This window comes from Sminthopsis crassicaudata, chromosome 1 (assembly GCF_048593235.1).
Source record: "Sminthopsis crassicaudata isolate SCR6 chromosome 1, ASM4859323v1, whole genome shotgun sequence".
NCBI lineage: Eukaryota > Metazoa > Chordata > Mammalia > Dasyuromorphia > Dasyuridae > Sminthopsis > Sminthopsis crassicaudata.
In genome coordinates, this window is record NC_133617.1 from 226,911,306 (window position 1) to 226,929,166 (window position 17,861).

At 31.9% G+C, this 17,861-nt stretch overlaps 1 protein-coding gene across 31 annotated transcripts in view; it reads left to right on the plus strand.

Annotated features, from left to right (window-relative positions):
- The window catches only part of EPB41L3 (erythrocyte membrane protein band 4.1 like 3), a 349,128-nt gene that overhangs the window by 249,375 nt on the left and 81,892 nt on the right, over positions 1-17,861 (plus strand). For 25 of the 31 annotated variants that reach the window (XM_074275655.1, XM_074275428.1, XM_074275433.1 and 22 more), the window contains 4 exons: positions 5,654-5,806; positions 9,557-9,654; positions 10,365-10,540; positions 13,370-13,590. In XM_074275655.1, the coding sequence (XP_074131756.1) occupies positions 5,654-5,806; positions 9,557-9,654; positions 10,365-10,540; positions 13,370-13,590 (648 nt within the window). The remainder of the gene's footprint in view (positions 1-5,653; positions 5,807-9,556; positions 9,655-10,364; positions 10,541-13,369; positions 13,591-17,861) is intronic. The other 6 variants (XM_074275491.1, XM_074275542.1, XM_074275508.1 and 3 more) reach the window with 1 other exon arrangement.

Here is a 17,861-nt window from a genome sequence, read left to right on the forward strand (position 1 = left end):
ATCTTCACAAGAATTCATGTAAATAAAACACACATAATAGTAGCTAATGGTTGAAAACAGCATTGACAATATGGTTTGAAATGTTGTCAATAAAGGAAGTTTAATTTGTTCCCATAATTAAAGACAATACAAATACAGATTTGTAGATCACCTCTTGTATTTCAGAATCATTTGAAATAAAAATCCAGATTATCATTTCAGCATATATTGTATATTATTCATGCATGCATCTCACAAAGTGTATTTTGTTAACATGATATCCATGTTTTGGGTATATTTGCTCTTTTGACTTGTGATATGTCTCTTGCCAGCAATACTTGATGTTGTGTGATTATTAACTTGCATTTATACTTAATTGTTTCACATCTGCTTTTGAAAAGAAATCAGCAGATCTAAGTGTTAGCTTTGACTTTGCTACTCCTGTGACCTGGTTATATCAATTGACCTATGGGAAAATCTGTCTCTCTCAGCCATAGCCTCCTCCTCATAAAAATAAAATAAAATGACTATGCTCTCTAAAGGTTCTTGTAAGAATGAAATAGTCATATTTACAAAAGAACTTTGTAAATTTTGAATGACTCATGCCCATATAAGGTGCTTCCGGTAGTTATCATCATCATCATCATCATTATTTTATGTGGGTTTCTGAATCTTAGACTTCTGCCTCTTTAAGAATTTTTGGTTTTTACTGTGATCTTACTATGATGGAGAGAACTATCTACATCCAGAGAGTAGAATTGAGGGTGGATCGCAACATAGCATTTTCACTCTTTTTATTGTGGTTTGAATGAATTTTCTTTCTTCCTTCCTTCCTTCCTTCCCTCCCTTCCCTTCCTTCCTTCCCTCCCTCCCTTTCCTCCCTTCCCTCCCTTCCCTCCCTCCCTTCCCTCCCTTCCCTCCCTTCCCTCCCTCCCTCCCTCCCTCCCCTCCCTCCCCTCCCTCCCTCCCTCCCTCCCTCCCTTCCTTCCTTCCTTCCTTCCTTCCTTCCTTCCTTCCTTCCTTCCTTCCTTCCTTCCTTCCTTCCTTCCTTCCTTCCTTCCTTCCTTCCTTCCTTCCTTCCTTCCTTCCTTCCTTCCTTTCTTATCTGATTTTTCTTGTGCAGCAAGATAATTGTATAAATATGTATGCCTATATTGTATTTAGCATATATTTTTACCATGTTTAACATATATTGGATTACATGCCATCTAGGGGAAGAGGTGGAGGAAAGGGGGGGAAATGGGAACACAAGGTTTTTCAAGCATCAATTTTGAAAAAATTATCTTTCCATGTGTTTTGAAAATAAAAAAAAACTTGAACAAAAATAAATGAGTACACAAATAGAACAAAATATAGAAATTCAATTTAGCATTTTTTCATTATGTGGTTTAAAAAAACAAAAAAAAGAAATTCGGCTTTTAAACAATAGAAATATAATTTAGGCTTACAGTGATGTTCAAATTTGCAAATTGGCTTTAAAAATGAACAAAATCTTTCAGTACTATAATGTAGAGAATTTCTAGTTACATAAGACTCAGTAATAAAATTTTGAAGTGGACAACTTAATTTGTTTTCCAATTAATTGAATTTTTTTCAGATAGGTTTTCTTTTCTTGATATGCTTTTTCATTTTAAAGTATTTCATTACCATCACACACACATCCTTATCTATGTCTATATATCTATACCTATATATACATATCTTATCCAATACTGAATATTTAAGTTCTTCTAAAGTCATTCAAAGATAAAATAAAGAAATAATGCAGTAGAGTTTTGTCTAATAGAAAAAGCACTGGGTCAGCCACCATGAAGCCTAGGTTCTACATCTTTGCATCTCCTGAGCCCCAGTCTCACATCAGTTAAATGATGTGGACATAGGGATAATTACATTTTCTTCCCAGGGCTCAATTTCTTCTTTTCAGGTTCTGGGACTGTTTCTTTCTTGCAAAAGGAGAATCCTAGACTAAATGATCTCTCTGCACTTTTGCACCTCTAACTTTGCTTTTGTCTTTTAACAGCTAATTAAGAAAGCTATCTTATGGATTATTGTGCTTTTATATAGTAACCAGCTATCTAGGATCATTTTGATTTTTCATTCTGTTGTCTCTTGGGTGGAAACTACATCTTTTTATATGATGAATTATATAATTATGGTAGCTAGGAGATACAGTGAATAGAATGTCAGACATGGAGTCTCTGTAAAACCTTTCTTCCTGAATTCAAATCTGGCCTCAGACAATTACTAACTGGGCAAATCATTCTATTTGCCTCAGTTTCCTCATATGGAAAATAAACTGGAGAAGGAAATGACAAACCACTCCAGTATCTTTGCCAAGAATACCTCAAATGGCGTCACTAAGAGTTGGACATGACTGAAAATGACTGAACAACAACAAAAATGTAATTATAAAAGTTTATAATTCAAGGTCAGTAAATATATTACATGTAACTAAGTTTTCATGATTTAGAAGGAATCAATTGTAAGTAATGTCATTTCAGTGGCTATCAAGATTGAAGCGGATAGAAGACGCCTAGTGCCTGTCACATAGTAGGCTTTAATAAATGCTTGTTGACTGAAATGATACTTAAACAAGAATTGAAAATTGAAAATAAAAGGGCATAGAATCACACAATTTTCATATTTTGTAAAAGTTGTCACTTTGTCATGGATCCTTTGTCACTAGTGAAATTTATGGATTAATAAAATACATACATTAAATACAGTACATAGAGTTGTAAGGAGAACCAATTATATTAAAATGTATTATCCAAATATTTTTAAAAATAAATTCATGTACTTTATAGTCCATTATGTAGTCCAACAAGTATTCCCAAAAATGAACTCTTTTTAAAATTTAAGCTATTAAGCTTTTCCTGAAGACCTCCAATAAATGAAAATAAATGAGCTTATATTTGTTTAGAATTTTAAAAAAATATACATAGCTTTAAACACATTTTTCATTGTTCAATCATTTCAATAGTGTCTGACTCTCTGTGACCCCATTTTGTGTTTTTCTTAGCAAAGATAATGAAGTGATTTGCAATTTTCTTGTCTAGCTCATTTCATAGGTGAGGAAACTGAGGCAATCAGAGTTGAGATTTGCCCAGGATCACACACAGTTAATAAGTATCTGACATCAGATTTGAACTTAGGAAGACGAGTCTTTCTGATTCTAAGTCCAATGCTCTAACAACTATATTACCCAGCTACCTTCTTTAGTTATATTACTTGATTCTTCCTACTCTATGAACCTTTGTTTATTTAATAAAATTTAAAGGATTTTAGTGAGAGATAAAATGTCTAACTCAAGGTGGCTATGATTTCATGACTTTTGCAGTGACTGGGGAAATGGATGTTTATGTTGCTTTATTGATGCCATTATTTAAACCTTCTACCTTTATAGTTTTAACAAATTATAGCATGTTAGGATTTTTTAGATTTCTTTTTTTCTGGACAGTTGGACAAAAATTAAGCCATTGGAATAGTTATCATTACCCTTGATGTAGTTGTGATATAAAATGAAGAGTACATTGTCCTTAGAATTGATCCTGCATTCATAGGCACTAATTAGTTATGTTAAATACTTCAGTTCCTTTTGCTACTTTTTAAAGAAACATGTTTAAGCATGATAATTTGATGGAAAGAATCCTTTTATATATATACATATATGTATATATATGTATATATACTTCATAGTCTAATGGATCATTGGATTCCTAGTCATGTTGCTAATATCTATTAAGTTTAGGAATCTTGGGGAAGTCATTTAAACTCTCTGAACTTCAGTTTCCTTAAATGGAAAATGAGATAATAAAAACCATTATTGTGAGCTTAGGCTGAGTGTGTGTGTGTGTGTGTGTGTGTGTGCACACACACACGCGCATACATGTACACATATGCATATGTAAAAGCATTAAGTTTACTAATGCATACATCATTTTCTTTTAGTTTCTCAGTTTTCTTTGAAAGTATATCTCAGCCTGTAATATTTTTAATGATTTCTGCTTGGAAAATAATTACATCACCACTATGAAACCTTTATTTACTTCCTGACATCATTACAATATAGCTCTCATTTGAATCAAAAAGTAGAACTCAAAATAGTTTCAAAATTTTGTTCTAGTTTCTCATTTGGATGATATTTAATGATATACTGGGAACACTAAAGAATCATCTTCTAAGTAGATAGAGCACTATCCCTGAAGTCAGGAGGACCTGAGTTTAAATCTGGTCTCAGATACTTAACACATCCTAGCTATATGATCCTGGGCAAGTTACTTAACCCCAATTGCCTGAGCAACCCCCCCCCAAAAAAAAAAAGAAAAGAAAAGAATCCTCTTCTATTAACTCTAGCTTAATAGGATTGCATATAAAGGCACTCATTGCAAAAAAGTAATTTAAATGGATTTAGGCTATGATCTTAGGGCTAAAGTTTACTCCTTATAATAATTCCATGTTATTGGCAGAACTCTGGAACATGATAGAATAGTTTTCCCCAAGGCATGGCAAATTTGGGTGATCACCATGATTTGGTTCTTCCTTTTTTACCAGTGACTTTAGAAGAATATGAGAGCATAGGAGGAGGTAGCTCTGCCAGCTGTTGATAAAAATGATCCAAGACTAATTTATATACTATTAGCCCATGAGTATTCCTATCCATCACCATATTAATAAATAGTATAGTTGTCTTCCAAACATACTTCTCAGGTTCACTTTTTTAAAAGCTAGTTTCTTCTTCAGAGTTATTTTTGTTTATTATTTTTATTTTATTTACATTTTAAAAAGTTTTAAGTTTGAGTAGGGGTCTACAGGGGTCTATAACTGATGAAATTTTCCCTGGAATCTAATCCTGGCCTTTTATATTTTGGGGGAGAGGGGGACTAAAACTCAATATAATCTCTTAAAAAAAAAACCTGTCCTTATGGCCAACATTTCTGTTGAGTGATCAGTATGTTTAGTAAATGTTTGTGACTATTTGCCTATGAAGTTTGCTATGCAGAAATCTGTAGGATTTCTCTAATGAAAATGTCCTCAAGTAACATACATGAATAATGGAAACTTAATCGTGGTATGCTAAATTACAGATTCTTTAAAAGGATTTAAAAAGGATTCTTTAAAAGGATGAAGTATAGAAGAAATGGTGCTGAACTTGAAGTCCAAAGATCTAGATACCAAGTCAAGTGCCCTTTTAATTAACACTGGGCGGATCAGTTAATTTCTATAAATATCAATTTCCTCATCTATAAAATGGATAAAATAGTAATTCATTTAACTACTATGCAGCTATGTGAACAGAGTACTGGATCTGGAGCCAGAAATAGCTGAATTCAAATCCAGCCTTGTATATATACTAGCTATTTGAAGAAATGTTTACTCCTGCCTTGATTTCTTCAATTATAAAATGGGAATGATAATGTACCTACTTCCCAGGGTTTGTGTGAGGATCAAATGAGGTAATATTTATAAAGTACTTTACAAATATAAATACTATTATGTAACAGGATTGGTGTGAATTTTAAATATGATGCTTTTATGGGGTGATAGCACTTGGTAAATAATGACACTCAACAGGTGTATAAATTGTGGTGATGATACTAGATGAATGAAAAGAAAAGAACTGACATAATTTTTTAAATTTCTGCTGTTTTCTATCCCTTCTCCCCCCCCCCAGGACTCCGAAGGAGTAGAAATTATGTTAGGAGTTTGTGCAAGTGGTCTTTTGATATATCGAGACAGACTCCGAATAAATAGATTTGCCTGGCCAAAGGTTCTGAAAATTTCTTACAAAAGGAACAATTTTTACATAAAAATCAGACCAGGAGAGGTAAGCAAATATATGTTAACATTTAAGTTATTATTGGGCAAATTGAATATCTTCATCACTAATACATTTATAATCATTTCCAAATACCTGGAAGAATTTGTTGTAACTTTTCTGATAATCAGAAATATGTTAAAATATTTCTTTCATTTGTATTTTCTCGTGTCCTATTTTTTCAATCTTATAGTTTGTTTCCAAGAATTGTCATAGAATCATAGAATTTCAGTTCAAAAGGACTTCTGAAATCTATAAAACAAAGATTTCTTTTACAAACTTATCTGACAGGGATCATCCATTCTTCATTTGAAGACATGTGATGCTGGGAGGCCTATTATAACCTGAGGCAATTCATTATACATCAACACAACTCTGTTATTTAAATGTAAAATATAAGCATTTCTCTTATTTCTGTCATCTAAAACCAAGCAAATATAGTTAAAGACAACTATCTTGTGATTCTGATGTCATCTCTGAAACTTCTGAAAATATCTAATTTTTCTTTCTAACAGTCTCTTTACTAACTGAATTTTTTTCAGTCATTCTCATTGACCTCTATAAAGGTTTTTATACCATTAGCACTTCTTTCTTCTCTTTATTTTCTTTTCCCTTGACTTCTAGGACATTGTTCTCTCCTAGTTCTCTTCTCATCTATTCAATCATTTCTCATTATCTTTTACTGAACCATTGTTCATCTTTTCTTTAACCACATATATCTTCATCCTTTGTCCTCTTTTCTCCTTTCATAGTTTCTATCTTTTCTTGATCTCAGCTACTCAGTTATGTTCAACATATTTTTCTCAGTTGAATACCAGATATTTATTCAGCTCTTATCTCTCATTCCTAAATTCTAGCTTCACACCAACAGTAGTTGGTTAGATATCTTCATCTAGACACTTCATTAGAGAAATCATCATCTCCAGAGGTAGAATTTGAACACATCTTGATTCCTACAACAATATTCTTTCTACACTATATTCTAAAATATCTTTAGATATCTATATAGATATAGATATATTCTTGAACAATTATTAACTTACTTCAAAATTCACTTCAGAAGCCATATGCAATACAAAGAGTTTCCTATCCTTTCCCAAAAGCCATCCCTAGTTGTTACTACTCACTGGGTCATAAAATTACTTTATGTTTATTTATACATGTATGTATTGTACCCTATTCTCCACTCCCAGCAAAAATAATGTAACCTCCTTAAGGGAATGGAACCAATGCCTTTTTTGTTTTAGAATCTTCATTACATGGCATACTGCATTGCAAATGGTTTTTGCTTAATAGACAATTCCTGAATTGTGTTGTATTTAGGGTAAAACTGCTTGTATCCCTCAACAGTTCTTGTATGACATGATTTTGAATCTCTTCACCATTGTAACCAGTTTCTCAGACATATTGCAGCTTCTTTTCTAAATTGTTTTTCATCGAAGTGAACAAATACAGTAGATATGATGGTGCTAGGATCCAGTGCAGTAGGATCATGTTTGTCTTCATTTTGAACATCATAATTTTGATCAGGAAGCCAAAAATCTGCTGTACCATTGACTCTCATAGTGCTTATAGTCCACTAACAGCTTAATAGGAACTGTTGTCTAGGGATATCTCCTTCATCCACTCTTTGTTTTTATTTTTTATTTTAGATATAAGATTTTACACTGAAATGAGATAACATATATAAAGCACTTTTCTGACCTTTTTTGTGTTATATAAATACTAGCTATTAATGTTACTATTACATTTGATCTTATTAGAATTGCCCATCTTCTAACTTATCAAGAGCTTGTCACATATCATGTTGGTGATACCTTACAACTTTATGTCATCTGCTAATCTGCAAGCATTTAATTTATTCTTTAAAGCTAGTAATTTATTTTTTAATTGAATAGAATTGGGCAAAGGACAAAAATCTTATGACATTCACTACAAACTTCATTCCATATTGAGACATATTCATTGATCAGTATTTGGGATTCCATCAATCAATTATTCTAAATCCATCGAATCAGATAATCATCCTATACATATGCTAAAACCAAAATATAATATGACCTTGGAATTCCTCTATTCTAACAAATTAACTAACTACATGTATAAAGGAAATATGTGGTCTGACATAGCTTTATCTTCCTATAATACAAGTATACATTAGTAGTGGCTTATGATCATTGCTTCCCTGAATAAAATATTATACATACACATACACACATTTTTAATTTTGAGTGCTTTAATACTTAATATGGTAGGGTTTTTTTGTTTCTGTGTTTTTTTTGTGTTTTTTTTGCTGAGGCAATTCAGGTTAAGTGACTTGCCCAGAGTCACATAAATAGGAAGTTAAGTGTCAAAGATCAGATTTGAACTCAGGTCCTCCTGACTTCAGGGCTGGTCTTCTATCTACTGTACCATCTAGCTGCCCCAATATCATAGTTTTTAAAGGAAAGATTTATAGACTGATGGAATCCCAAATATTGATCAATGAATATGTCTAATATGGAATGAATCTTGAAAACTGTTCTTCAAACTATTTATTTCTAATGGCAATTTCATTATGGAGAAAATATACCACTACTTTTTTAAAAAGCAAGAGAAATAAAGAAATAATTTTTAAACTACAAAGTTTGTAGATTTTTTAAAAAAGGTTTTTTCCTATATATTTAACTTGATATTACATTAATTTTATTTAATAAATATAGCCTAGAGGCAACATCATAGAAATGAATGCTAATATACATATAGACATAAATGCACTGAATAGTATCATTGCCTATTGGAGAATGGTTTATGCTGTCACCTGTGCATTATTCCTTACATGATAAATGAGAATACAGAACACAATTATCTGCAACTTCAAGCTTTTCTATCTCAGCCATTCCCAGAAGCACTAACCTAATCTTAATAGCTCAAAGAGAATGAAGAGCAGTTCAAACCAGGCTGAATTTGTATGTCTTCTCCCTTATCTGTTACTTTCATTGATGGCCATATGAACCACTTTGCTTATGACTCATTTTTATAGGAAACAAGTGGAGAATTGAGTGAAAAAAAAGATATTGATGAATGAGGACATTCAACAAATTTATGGTACAAAGGTAGTGATGAACTTTTAAGGTTTATGATTACTGCCCTCTGGTGGTCTATAGGGTAGTGTTATCAATTCAATTGAGCAAACATCAAAATAAAATCTAGACACAATGAAGTCTTTTTTAATTTTAGTGAAGTGCCCAAAGAATATGAAATCATTCTGAAAACTACACAAACTTTTAGACTTTTTAAAAAAGAACACTGAACTTATACAGTGGAGACCAAAATATCTTACATTTGTCAAGATAATTCATGTTAGATCAAATTTAGCCACCAAATAAATAGGGTATATATTGTTGGGTGAATAATAAAATTGAAGAATTTCATAGAATCCTCAGAAATTTTATTCACTAACCTTTTATGCATATATGATTTGTATGTAGCAAAGTTGACTGTTTGCTAAAGAAGGATTGTAGGTTCTCTTAAGTTTGAGGTATAGAAGATTATTACAAGGAAGAGACATTCCTGTGAAAACTAAATTTACTTAAAAGCTTAAAAATATATAAAAACCACCATAAATTTGATGTGTTAAATATAATTATGTGAGAATTCTAATGATCTTTGCAAACTTTTCAAGCCTATTATATTTATCATAGAAAGCATTATATATAATTTTTTAATAAAAAAAATCAATTTTCAGTTAAAGTTTTTTCTCCCCTTTCTCTCATCTAGTTCGAACAATTTGAAAGCACCATTGGGTTTAAGTTGCCAAACCATCGAGCTGCAAAGCGTTTATGGAAAGTATGCGTTGAACACCACACATTTTTCAGGTAAGTAGAGACCTTTTGTTTCTATTTTTTACAGCTGTAGAATAATTCAGCTAATGAAGCAAATTGTAAGCAATTAATTGTGCTAAGGAAGATTTCTTAGAGGAAGAAATAATTTAAAATTCAGAAGTAAGTATTTATTTACCAACTAAAGAATTAGTGATTTGCAAACAATTAGTTTGGGGCTCATGTACATTTTTATAATGAAGTTTTCATCACTTTTCCAACTTTTCTTAATTTCTACTGTAACCTTTTCCTTGGCACTGTTTCTAGAATCCTATTCTCTTTTATAATATAATATTTTTTCCTATTCTCTTTTATAATATAATCTTTTTTTCTCCCCTCAGACTATTTCTTACAGTCTTTATTTCTTTGAAATTTATTCATTACTACTCTTTCTTATGTGTGTAATAAATAATAAAACTCTGCCCATAAAAACCAATATATGAAGCCTGAGATGTTTTGGTTTGGGAAGTAACTGCTTTAGATCATTAACATTACCTAATTGCTTTTTGTTCTTCAGAGAAATGGCATTGGAACTGAATTGTACTCCTTTTGTTAAATCAATTTTCTTAGCTTGATATTTAAATAAAAGTTTGTTGAAACGACAGAAGAATCTATAGTATTTCATTTTCCATAAGACTGTGTTGGGGGTGAGGAGGAGAGGGAGAAAGAGAATTATTAATGATGATTTTCACCCCGATACTTCTTAGGCTCTTGTTACCAGAAGCACCGCCAAAGAAATTCCTTACCTTGGGTTCCAAATTCCGCTATAGTGGCAGAACGCAAGCCCAAACTAGAAGAGCTAGTGCACTGATAGACCGGCCGGCACCTTATTTTGAACGTTCTTCTAGCAAACGGTACACAATGTCCCGCAGCCTGGATGGGGGTAAGAGTTATTGACTAACTTCAGAATTATCGCTACTTAGGATCAAGATTAGGCTCAAGAAAAGTCAAAACTTTTTTTTTTTTTTATAAAATCGCATTTCCTCATCATATGTCAAAGGAAAAACTGTTATGTATGACAGGATGATAATTTTTAAAATAGTAAGTCTACCTAAAGCCTTAATTTATATATTTTCCAGTTTCATATAGATCAAAATGTAGACAAGGGGGGTAGGAAATGAAGAACTCAGCTTCTTCATGGTAGAGTACCCTGTTTTGATAGGGATGGGATTGAAACTGTGATTTCATTGGTATAGGGAAAATTCCCTCTGCCAATGTATATTGATATCTGGGAATTACCTGAGAAAGGTTAAGTGGTTAGTCCGGTGCTATACATTAGGTATATAGTAGAGATTTAACTCCAGGTCTTCCTAACTCCAATGCTAGTTTTTTAACTACTCAGAATTTATTGAAATTAAGGAAATTATTTTTTTAAATATTAAAAAAAAAGAAATTAAGGAAATTTTTGATTCACGAGACAGATGTGTTGTAATACCAAAAAATGCCAGTCATAGAACTATATGTCTGTTTTCAAGTCAACCCTAAATAAATCTTCAAAGCAAGATTGTTGACAATTCCAGAAAGTTCCAGAAAGTGTGATATATGTGCTCTTGCTTTCAATTAATTAATATAATTAGTTTTTATAATTGACTAATAATGGTGGATAGAAATGATCATACTACTGGTATAAATTGACTATTATAGAAACTGTTAAGGGTTTGAAACTAATGTCATTTGTTGTAAACAAAAAACAAAAAACAAACAAAAAGAACTCCTTAATAATCAAACAAACCTAACGGCATTACTCACTATTGATGATTAAGTCGAATGAATGTATGATGAAATTTTGTTGATATATGATTGTTTCAGAATAATGTTATCTGTATTATAGGTACTTTTTCTACCTCTCAACCCTTCTCTTCCCCTTCCACTTATACTCAATTGTCATGGAAGGGAAATGTTTATTAGATGCATGTCTAAGGGAAAACTCAGAATTTATTTCCACCTAGAAATACTGTTGTCCATGATAGATAATTCAATACTATTCAGATGTGGACATTGATGAAATTAACATTTATGTTATGCTCCAAAATATATTGTCACCATTGGTAGCATTGTTTGGGGAAATTTATTCTATATTAGAAATAATTAATTTAAATCTGTACTTTAGAACACATCCCTATTCCCTGTCCTCAGTTTGGGATTGCCAAAAGTTGGATATAGATTAGAATATCCCGATTACTTTTTCTAGCTTAGTAATATTCATTTCTCTCTGCTCACACTGATATTCTCACTTGACTTTCTTAATCAAAGAGTCTGATTTAGGTCTTTTATATTAAACATCTAAGAAATCTAGGTTATTGAAATCATGTCTTTTAAATTTTTATTTCACTGGTGTTTTTGTTATGTTTTCTTAAGAGAACATATTTGGTTTGAATGTGGTTGTAGTAATTATTTTGGTATGATGTTTGTTGCTATGAAAGGGAAAAACATTGTCAGTATATGTGCTAATAACATCCTATCTCTTCCTCTCCCTGCACAAAAATGATGTTAGTATGTCTTGTCTCTCATGGATTGGGATTGTGCTAATTGCAAGCTGGGAAATGCATGTTGAGGCATAAATTGCTTTTTTACCTAGCTGTATTGTATTTAAGAGAGCAAGTCCAGAGAAATATCATGAGTTAAAATTTTTTTGAAACCTTTTAAAGGAACTTTTAAGATTTAGGAATGTACTCTGAAGAAAAGTGTTTAGTGAAATGATTTTTCTACTACAAGGATTTTAAGAATCCTTTTCTGCCATTTTGTTTGAATATACAAAGGGCTTTAAATCAAACACTGATTACAGTTCATTATTTTTGTTTGTTTAATTATTGTGTATTTAGAGACAAATTTTGTTAAGTTTTATGACGTTCAAGTCCTAAAATGATTAACACTAGATTTTTTGCAATTTGGGTATTTTTATTAAATTTTTTTCACAATATAAAAGGACGTTTCTTAAATCTTAGATGCTCTGCATGCATTGCATTTGCATGGCTTCCATTTAGCATCTGTTTGTGATGCTTCCCGAATGTAATACAAATGCCTGTTTCCTTTCATTGCCGCTAGGTTACACTGCAGTGGAGTTTTCAGTGTTTCTCATCTTATTTGATCAGTTACCACCTGTTCTATTCATCTCTGGCTAGACAGTGGTGTTTAATTATCATGATGACTTTAATATATGGGGATTATGTTTCCAGGTATCCTGGGGACATTTTTTAATAAAGACCATTACTAATATAATACCTGTTAATGGAAGGTATTTCCAAAAATTCTAGTAATTTTTTTTTCAACCTAACACCATTTCCTAGCCTTGGATATTGAAGCAAATATATCTGCTAAAAAGAACTGGCATTGAATGGGCTGAATTATAGGAGTTGCAGCTTGGTATCTGATTGTCTATTAGAGGAGGGGTCAACTCAGGCTTTTCCTCCTGTATTTTCCAGTTGCTTAAATCTTTAGAGCTCTTTCTTTCAGAATATTACTTACCAGTGAGCATGGGGATTGGCTAAAATCATTCTGATCATTGTGTGTATTAAGCACTGAAAGAATTTGCAAACCTGAGTATACAAAATATAGAAAAGCTATGTGTGCCCTAAGTAGCAAACTTCATCAGCCAATTTTCCAAGCTTTCTGATATGTGGGGAAATTTTGATAATAATGGAGATATTTTTTAACTTGCCTTTTAATATCATACAGAATTAACTATTTCAGATTTTTTTATATTTGTCTTTAGCATCAGTGAATGAAAACCATGAAATATACATGAAGGATTCTATGTCTGCTGCAGAGGTTGGTACTGGCCAGTACGCCACGACAAAGGGCATCTCTCAGACCAACTTGATAACAACTGTGACGCCGGAGAAAAAGGCAGAAGAAGAGCGTGATGAGGAAGAGGACAGGAGGAAAAAGGCTGAAGAAGTCACTCCAGTCTCAGCAATACGGCATGAGGCAAAGGTAGATTTTTCTAGGCTTCTTCTGCAGTTTTACAACACTGTTCTGGGGACTATCAAGGCATTATTAGAGGAAGTAAGCAAATAATGTGTTAAGTCATGGGATGATTCACATTTATTTTAACATTAGCCATATAAATGTTGTCAACTTCATCCATTCACTTATTTTTAAAACTCTTGTTTACTTCTGAAATATTTTTAAACAAATGAGATTCTATGTAAGACTTTGAACAGCTAACTTGATAGCATCTCTAAAATTTGATTTTATGTTAGCTATATAATATATGGGGGATAATAATATGTGACTTTGATTCCTAATTTAGACTCAAATAGATGTTTTCCTGCATTTTTCTGGCCCCATTTTCTTATTCCACTCCTTAGTTTATTGTTTTTTTCTGCTAAGAAAGATACAAAATTATCATTCCTCTTTTTATATGTATTTAGTAACTACAGTTTGTATATTTATCTGCCATCTCTTTCCATGGATCTTATAAATGCAAAATAGTATGATGCTAGTGGCAGACCTCTATTTGAGGACCAAGCAAAATCTATAGAAAATATCTTAAGCCAAAAATGACTATTAGTGGTGCACAGTTTGGCCACAGCCACCTAGCAAGCATGCAGTCATCATAGCAATTAATGACTGTGAATTAATTAGGGAAATCAAAACAAATAAAAGTTACATAAAAAGCTAGTTTGAACCTAGAGGCAAACATCTTCCTCATTATTATAGTTATTTTTATTATTCTATTGATTAGTGCTTGCTGCTTATTTACTCTAAGTCTTATTTTTTTATGACGATCTGTGTTTCAGGCACTATTAAGACAACCTTCCAATAAATTAACTCAAACATTATAAATCTTATGGAAAATTTGGTAAATAAGTAAGAGAAAGGAGTAGGAGAGTGGTACTTCTTAAATGAATAGAGCTATGAAATGAGTACTGGTTGCTGATATACACTGAAATTAAAATCATTACTTTTAGGATCAAATAGCATCTGATTTTGTCCATTAATTAGTGGAGATATTTTGAACTTCAGAAGAACTCCCCAAGATTACATAGAATTATAGTCTTCCGGATAGGTACTCTTCAAATATAAATGATTAATATAGTGGATAATAACATAAGATTCTATAGTGAAATGTAATTCTGATGATTTTTTTTCCCAGTGGCATCTTTTAATAGAATGCCTCCAAATAAGGGCCTATAATGTCCAAGTATACTAAGTTAAATTAAATGTTGATCTGTTCTGTTACTTTTCTACAAACTAGTAAAAGGTGATTTTCCTAGATGGCATGTTTTCTCGGATTGAGTGAATAAATTAACTAGATATTAAAATGTAGCGAAAATGTAGAAAATAAAACATGAATTTTCAGATTATTTGTAGTCTTCCTTAAAGATATTCATTATAACTTTTAAGAACTTAAACTTTATAAACTTCAAGTTTATTTAATATTGTATTACTTCATTTGAACTTATCTGTAAATAAGCCAATGATTTAGGTGTTGTTTTTTTTAAGAAATTGAGTTAATCTAGCTGAATGATAGTTATATGCTAAATGTTTTACTAGCTTCATGCTGTTTATAGCAGCTTTACAATTTGAATACACTTAACAGCATTCTTTTTGGATGGCTTTAAAATAATCACTTAGTGGGAATGGTTTTTAAAGCAAATACTAATTGTATTAACTAAAACATGTGGCAGTAGGGTATATTCATTTTTTTATATAAACTCATCCACAAAATCTAGTGTTTTTGAAATGTTTTATTTGGATGAGAACTGATTAGAATTGTGGCTGAAATGTACCCAAGGGAAATAATAATATCCATCATAAACTTGGCAAAGCCGTGTATCCTAAAAGCCCATTCACTGGGGTGGATGCAACATTTTTACCTTCCAAGACTTTGACATGGACCCAGTGACTGAAATCTATTAACTCTTTTTTATAATCCTTCATTCCTGAACATTTTTCAGAAAGCACTTTACTAAACACCAAGGCCCCAAAACATAGACTAATTGAATTTTACTTGTCCCTTATATCCCTTGATCTTTTATCTTAGTTATTACTTCTAAAATACTGCTGCAGAGTTTTGTCTTTAGAAATCATTTCATCCCAAATTTCAGTGAGTTGTTCTAATGGAGAAGTTTTGTAAAATATTGCATAATGTATGCCGAGAATACTTCCTTGAAGCCAGACTATTAGTTAGTTTTTGGAGGTATTAGTTGAGACATTATTCTAACTGCCTATGATAGAAAAAATAAAAGTTCAGATTACCTCACAGTTGCTAGAAAATGCTTCTCTGCCTGACTGACCCAGTTTCCAGGCTTCTTGCTTTCCCATCTCTCCATATTTCCTTGAATTTGACAGAACAAGCCTGGGGGACAATGCTGTAAATGGGTCTTACTAATCCAGGATATGCACTGTTCCTAAGTAGGGCCTCACAATTATTACTATTCATAGGGTTAGGCTTGAAAATAAATACTGATTTATTAACATGGTACATACATAAACCCTGCGTCAAAGATGTGTTCCTTTCAGGTAGCCAAAGGAAAGGGAAGATGCTTTGTATATAGTCTACTCTGGAAGTCATTTGGGATAAAGACTCAAATACCTGAAATAGCCTGCCACTGTCCTGACCCAGATTTTATTGAGAGGCCACTTGAGTCAACATGGTTTTCTCATCCATTATTGGACGACACCTGTTTTAGATGCCAATGCATAGTTGTGTAAAATGTCAGGGTGCTTAATATGGAATACTGCTTTCTATCACGGATTTGAGCACAAGTGATATGCTTTAAAAAATGATAATTACACAAGCTATTTAGCATACATGAAGTCCCTTTTGCATTGAAAATTCTTTGTAAAATTTCTAATTTGTTTTCAAAGTTAAATTTCCTTTGAGCTACTTCAGATGTGACAAGTTTTATCTGTAATTTTTTTTCTTTATTTATTAAGAACAAGATTCACTAAAGTATTAGCATAAAGGGGACCATACTTCCTAATGGGAGTCTTTGAATTAAGAATACTAATAATGATAGTATATCATATTATTAATTTTTAAAATAAAAAACATTACAACTAATTTCTTCATGTTCTAAATGTTTTGAGACAGAGTAGATAGTGTTTTACAAGTGGTAAAACTGAGGTACAGAGAGATTATACTTTATTATATTTTGTGCAGGTTCCCACCATGGTAGACCTAAAGCTAGAACCCAGATTTTCATTATTCCCAAAAGGAAAAGGAATAAAATTTTTAAAGAGATTAATGTATGGCATGCATTGGGCTACGTGCTTATTTTACAAATATTCCCTCTTTTGTTCCTCACAAAAATCCTGTGAGATAACAGTGTTATTATCATTTCTATGTTACATTTAAGAAAAGTGAGGCAAACAAAGGTTCTGTGATTTATTCAGTATCATACAGCTAATAAGTATCTAAGGCCAGACTTGAACTCAGATTTTCCTGACTCCCTCTCCAGTCCTCTATCCCTGAGTCATAGGTTGCCTCTGAGCAGAGCATTGTTTATTCCACTAGATATTATGAGATTTAGATAAATTAAATGATGGCTGTATCTTTGTATTGAACAATTCAAATAGCCAATATCATAATGAAATGTAATGAGACTGCCTGACACATTGCAGTGAGGTTAAATCTTACCTTTCTTTGGACATCCTGGACTAATCTAAGACAAGAGATCATCCATGGAAATACCTGTTCTTATTCTATTAAAAATAATTGAAGATTAGGTTAAAAATGTTCTCTTTATGAGCTAAACACTACGGCAATGAAACAAACTAAAATATATATATTAATTTTACTATCTCTTTATATCATAATTTTTCTTATTAATTTCTTAATACCAGTTGCTGTTTTCATTTTAAAGGATATTTATAGGGACCAAAATTTTTTAAAGAAATCCTGAGTTTTTTGTGAGTGGTTTAAAAAAGTCTAATTTAGTTTATTATTAACTAGTTGGATAAAAATTCATTTATATCTGTTTCAGATTACTCATTAATATAGTATCCCAATTATACTAGTCTTTTGAAAGGCAATAAGGGGGGCAGGGAATATTTCGTGAAACAGATGGGCACAGTGGATGGAGCACCAACCCTGAAGTCAATAAAATCTGAGTTCAAATACAGCTTCAGACACTTGATAAATACTAACTGTGCGACCCTACGCAAGTCACTTAACCCCAGTTGCCTTGCAAAAAGAAAGAAAAGGAATGAGAGGAAAAATTCAAATTTTAATAGCTCAAATAGTGGTAAAAATA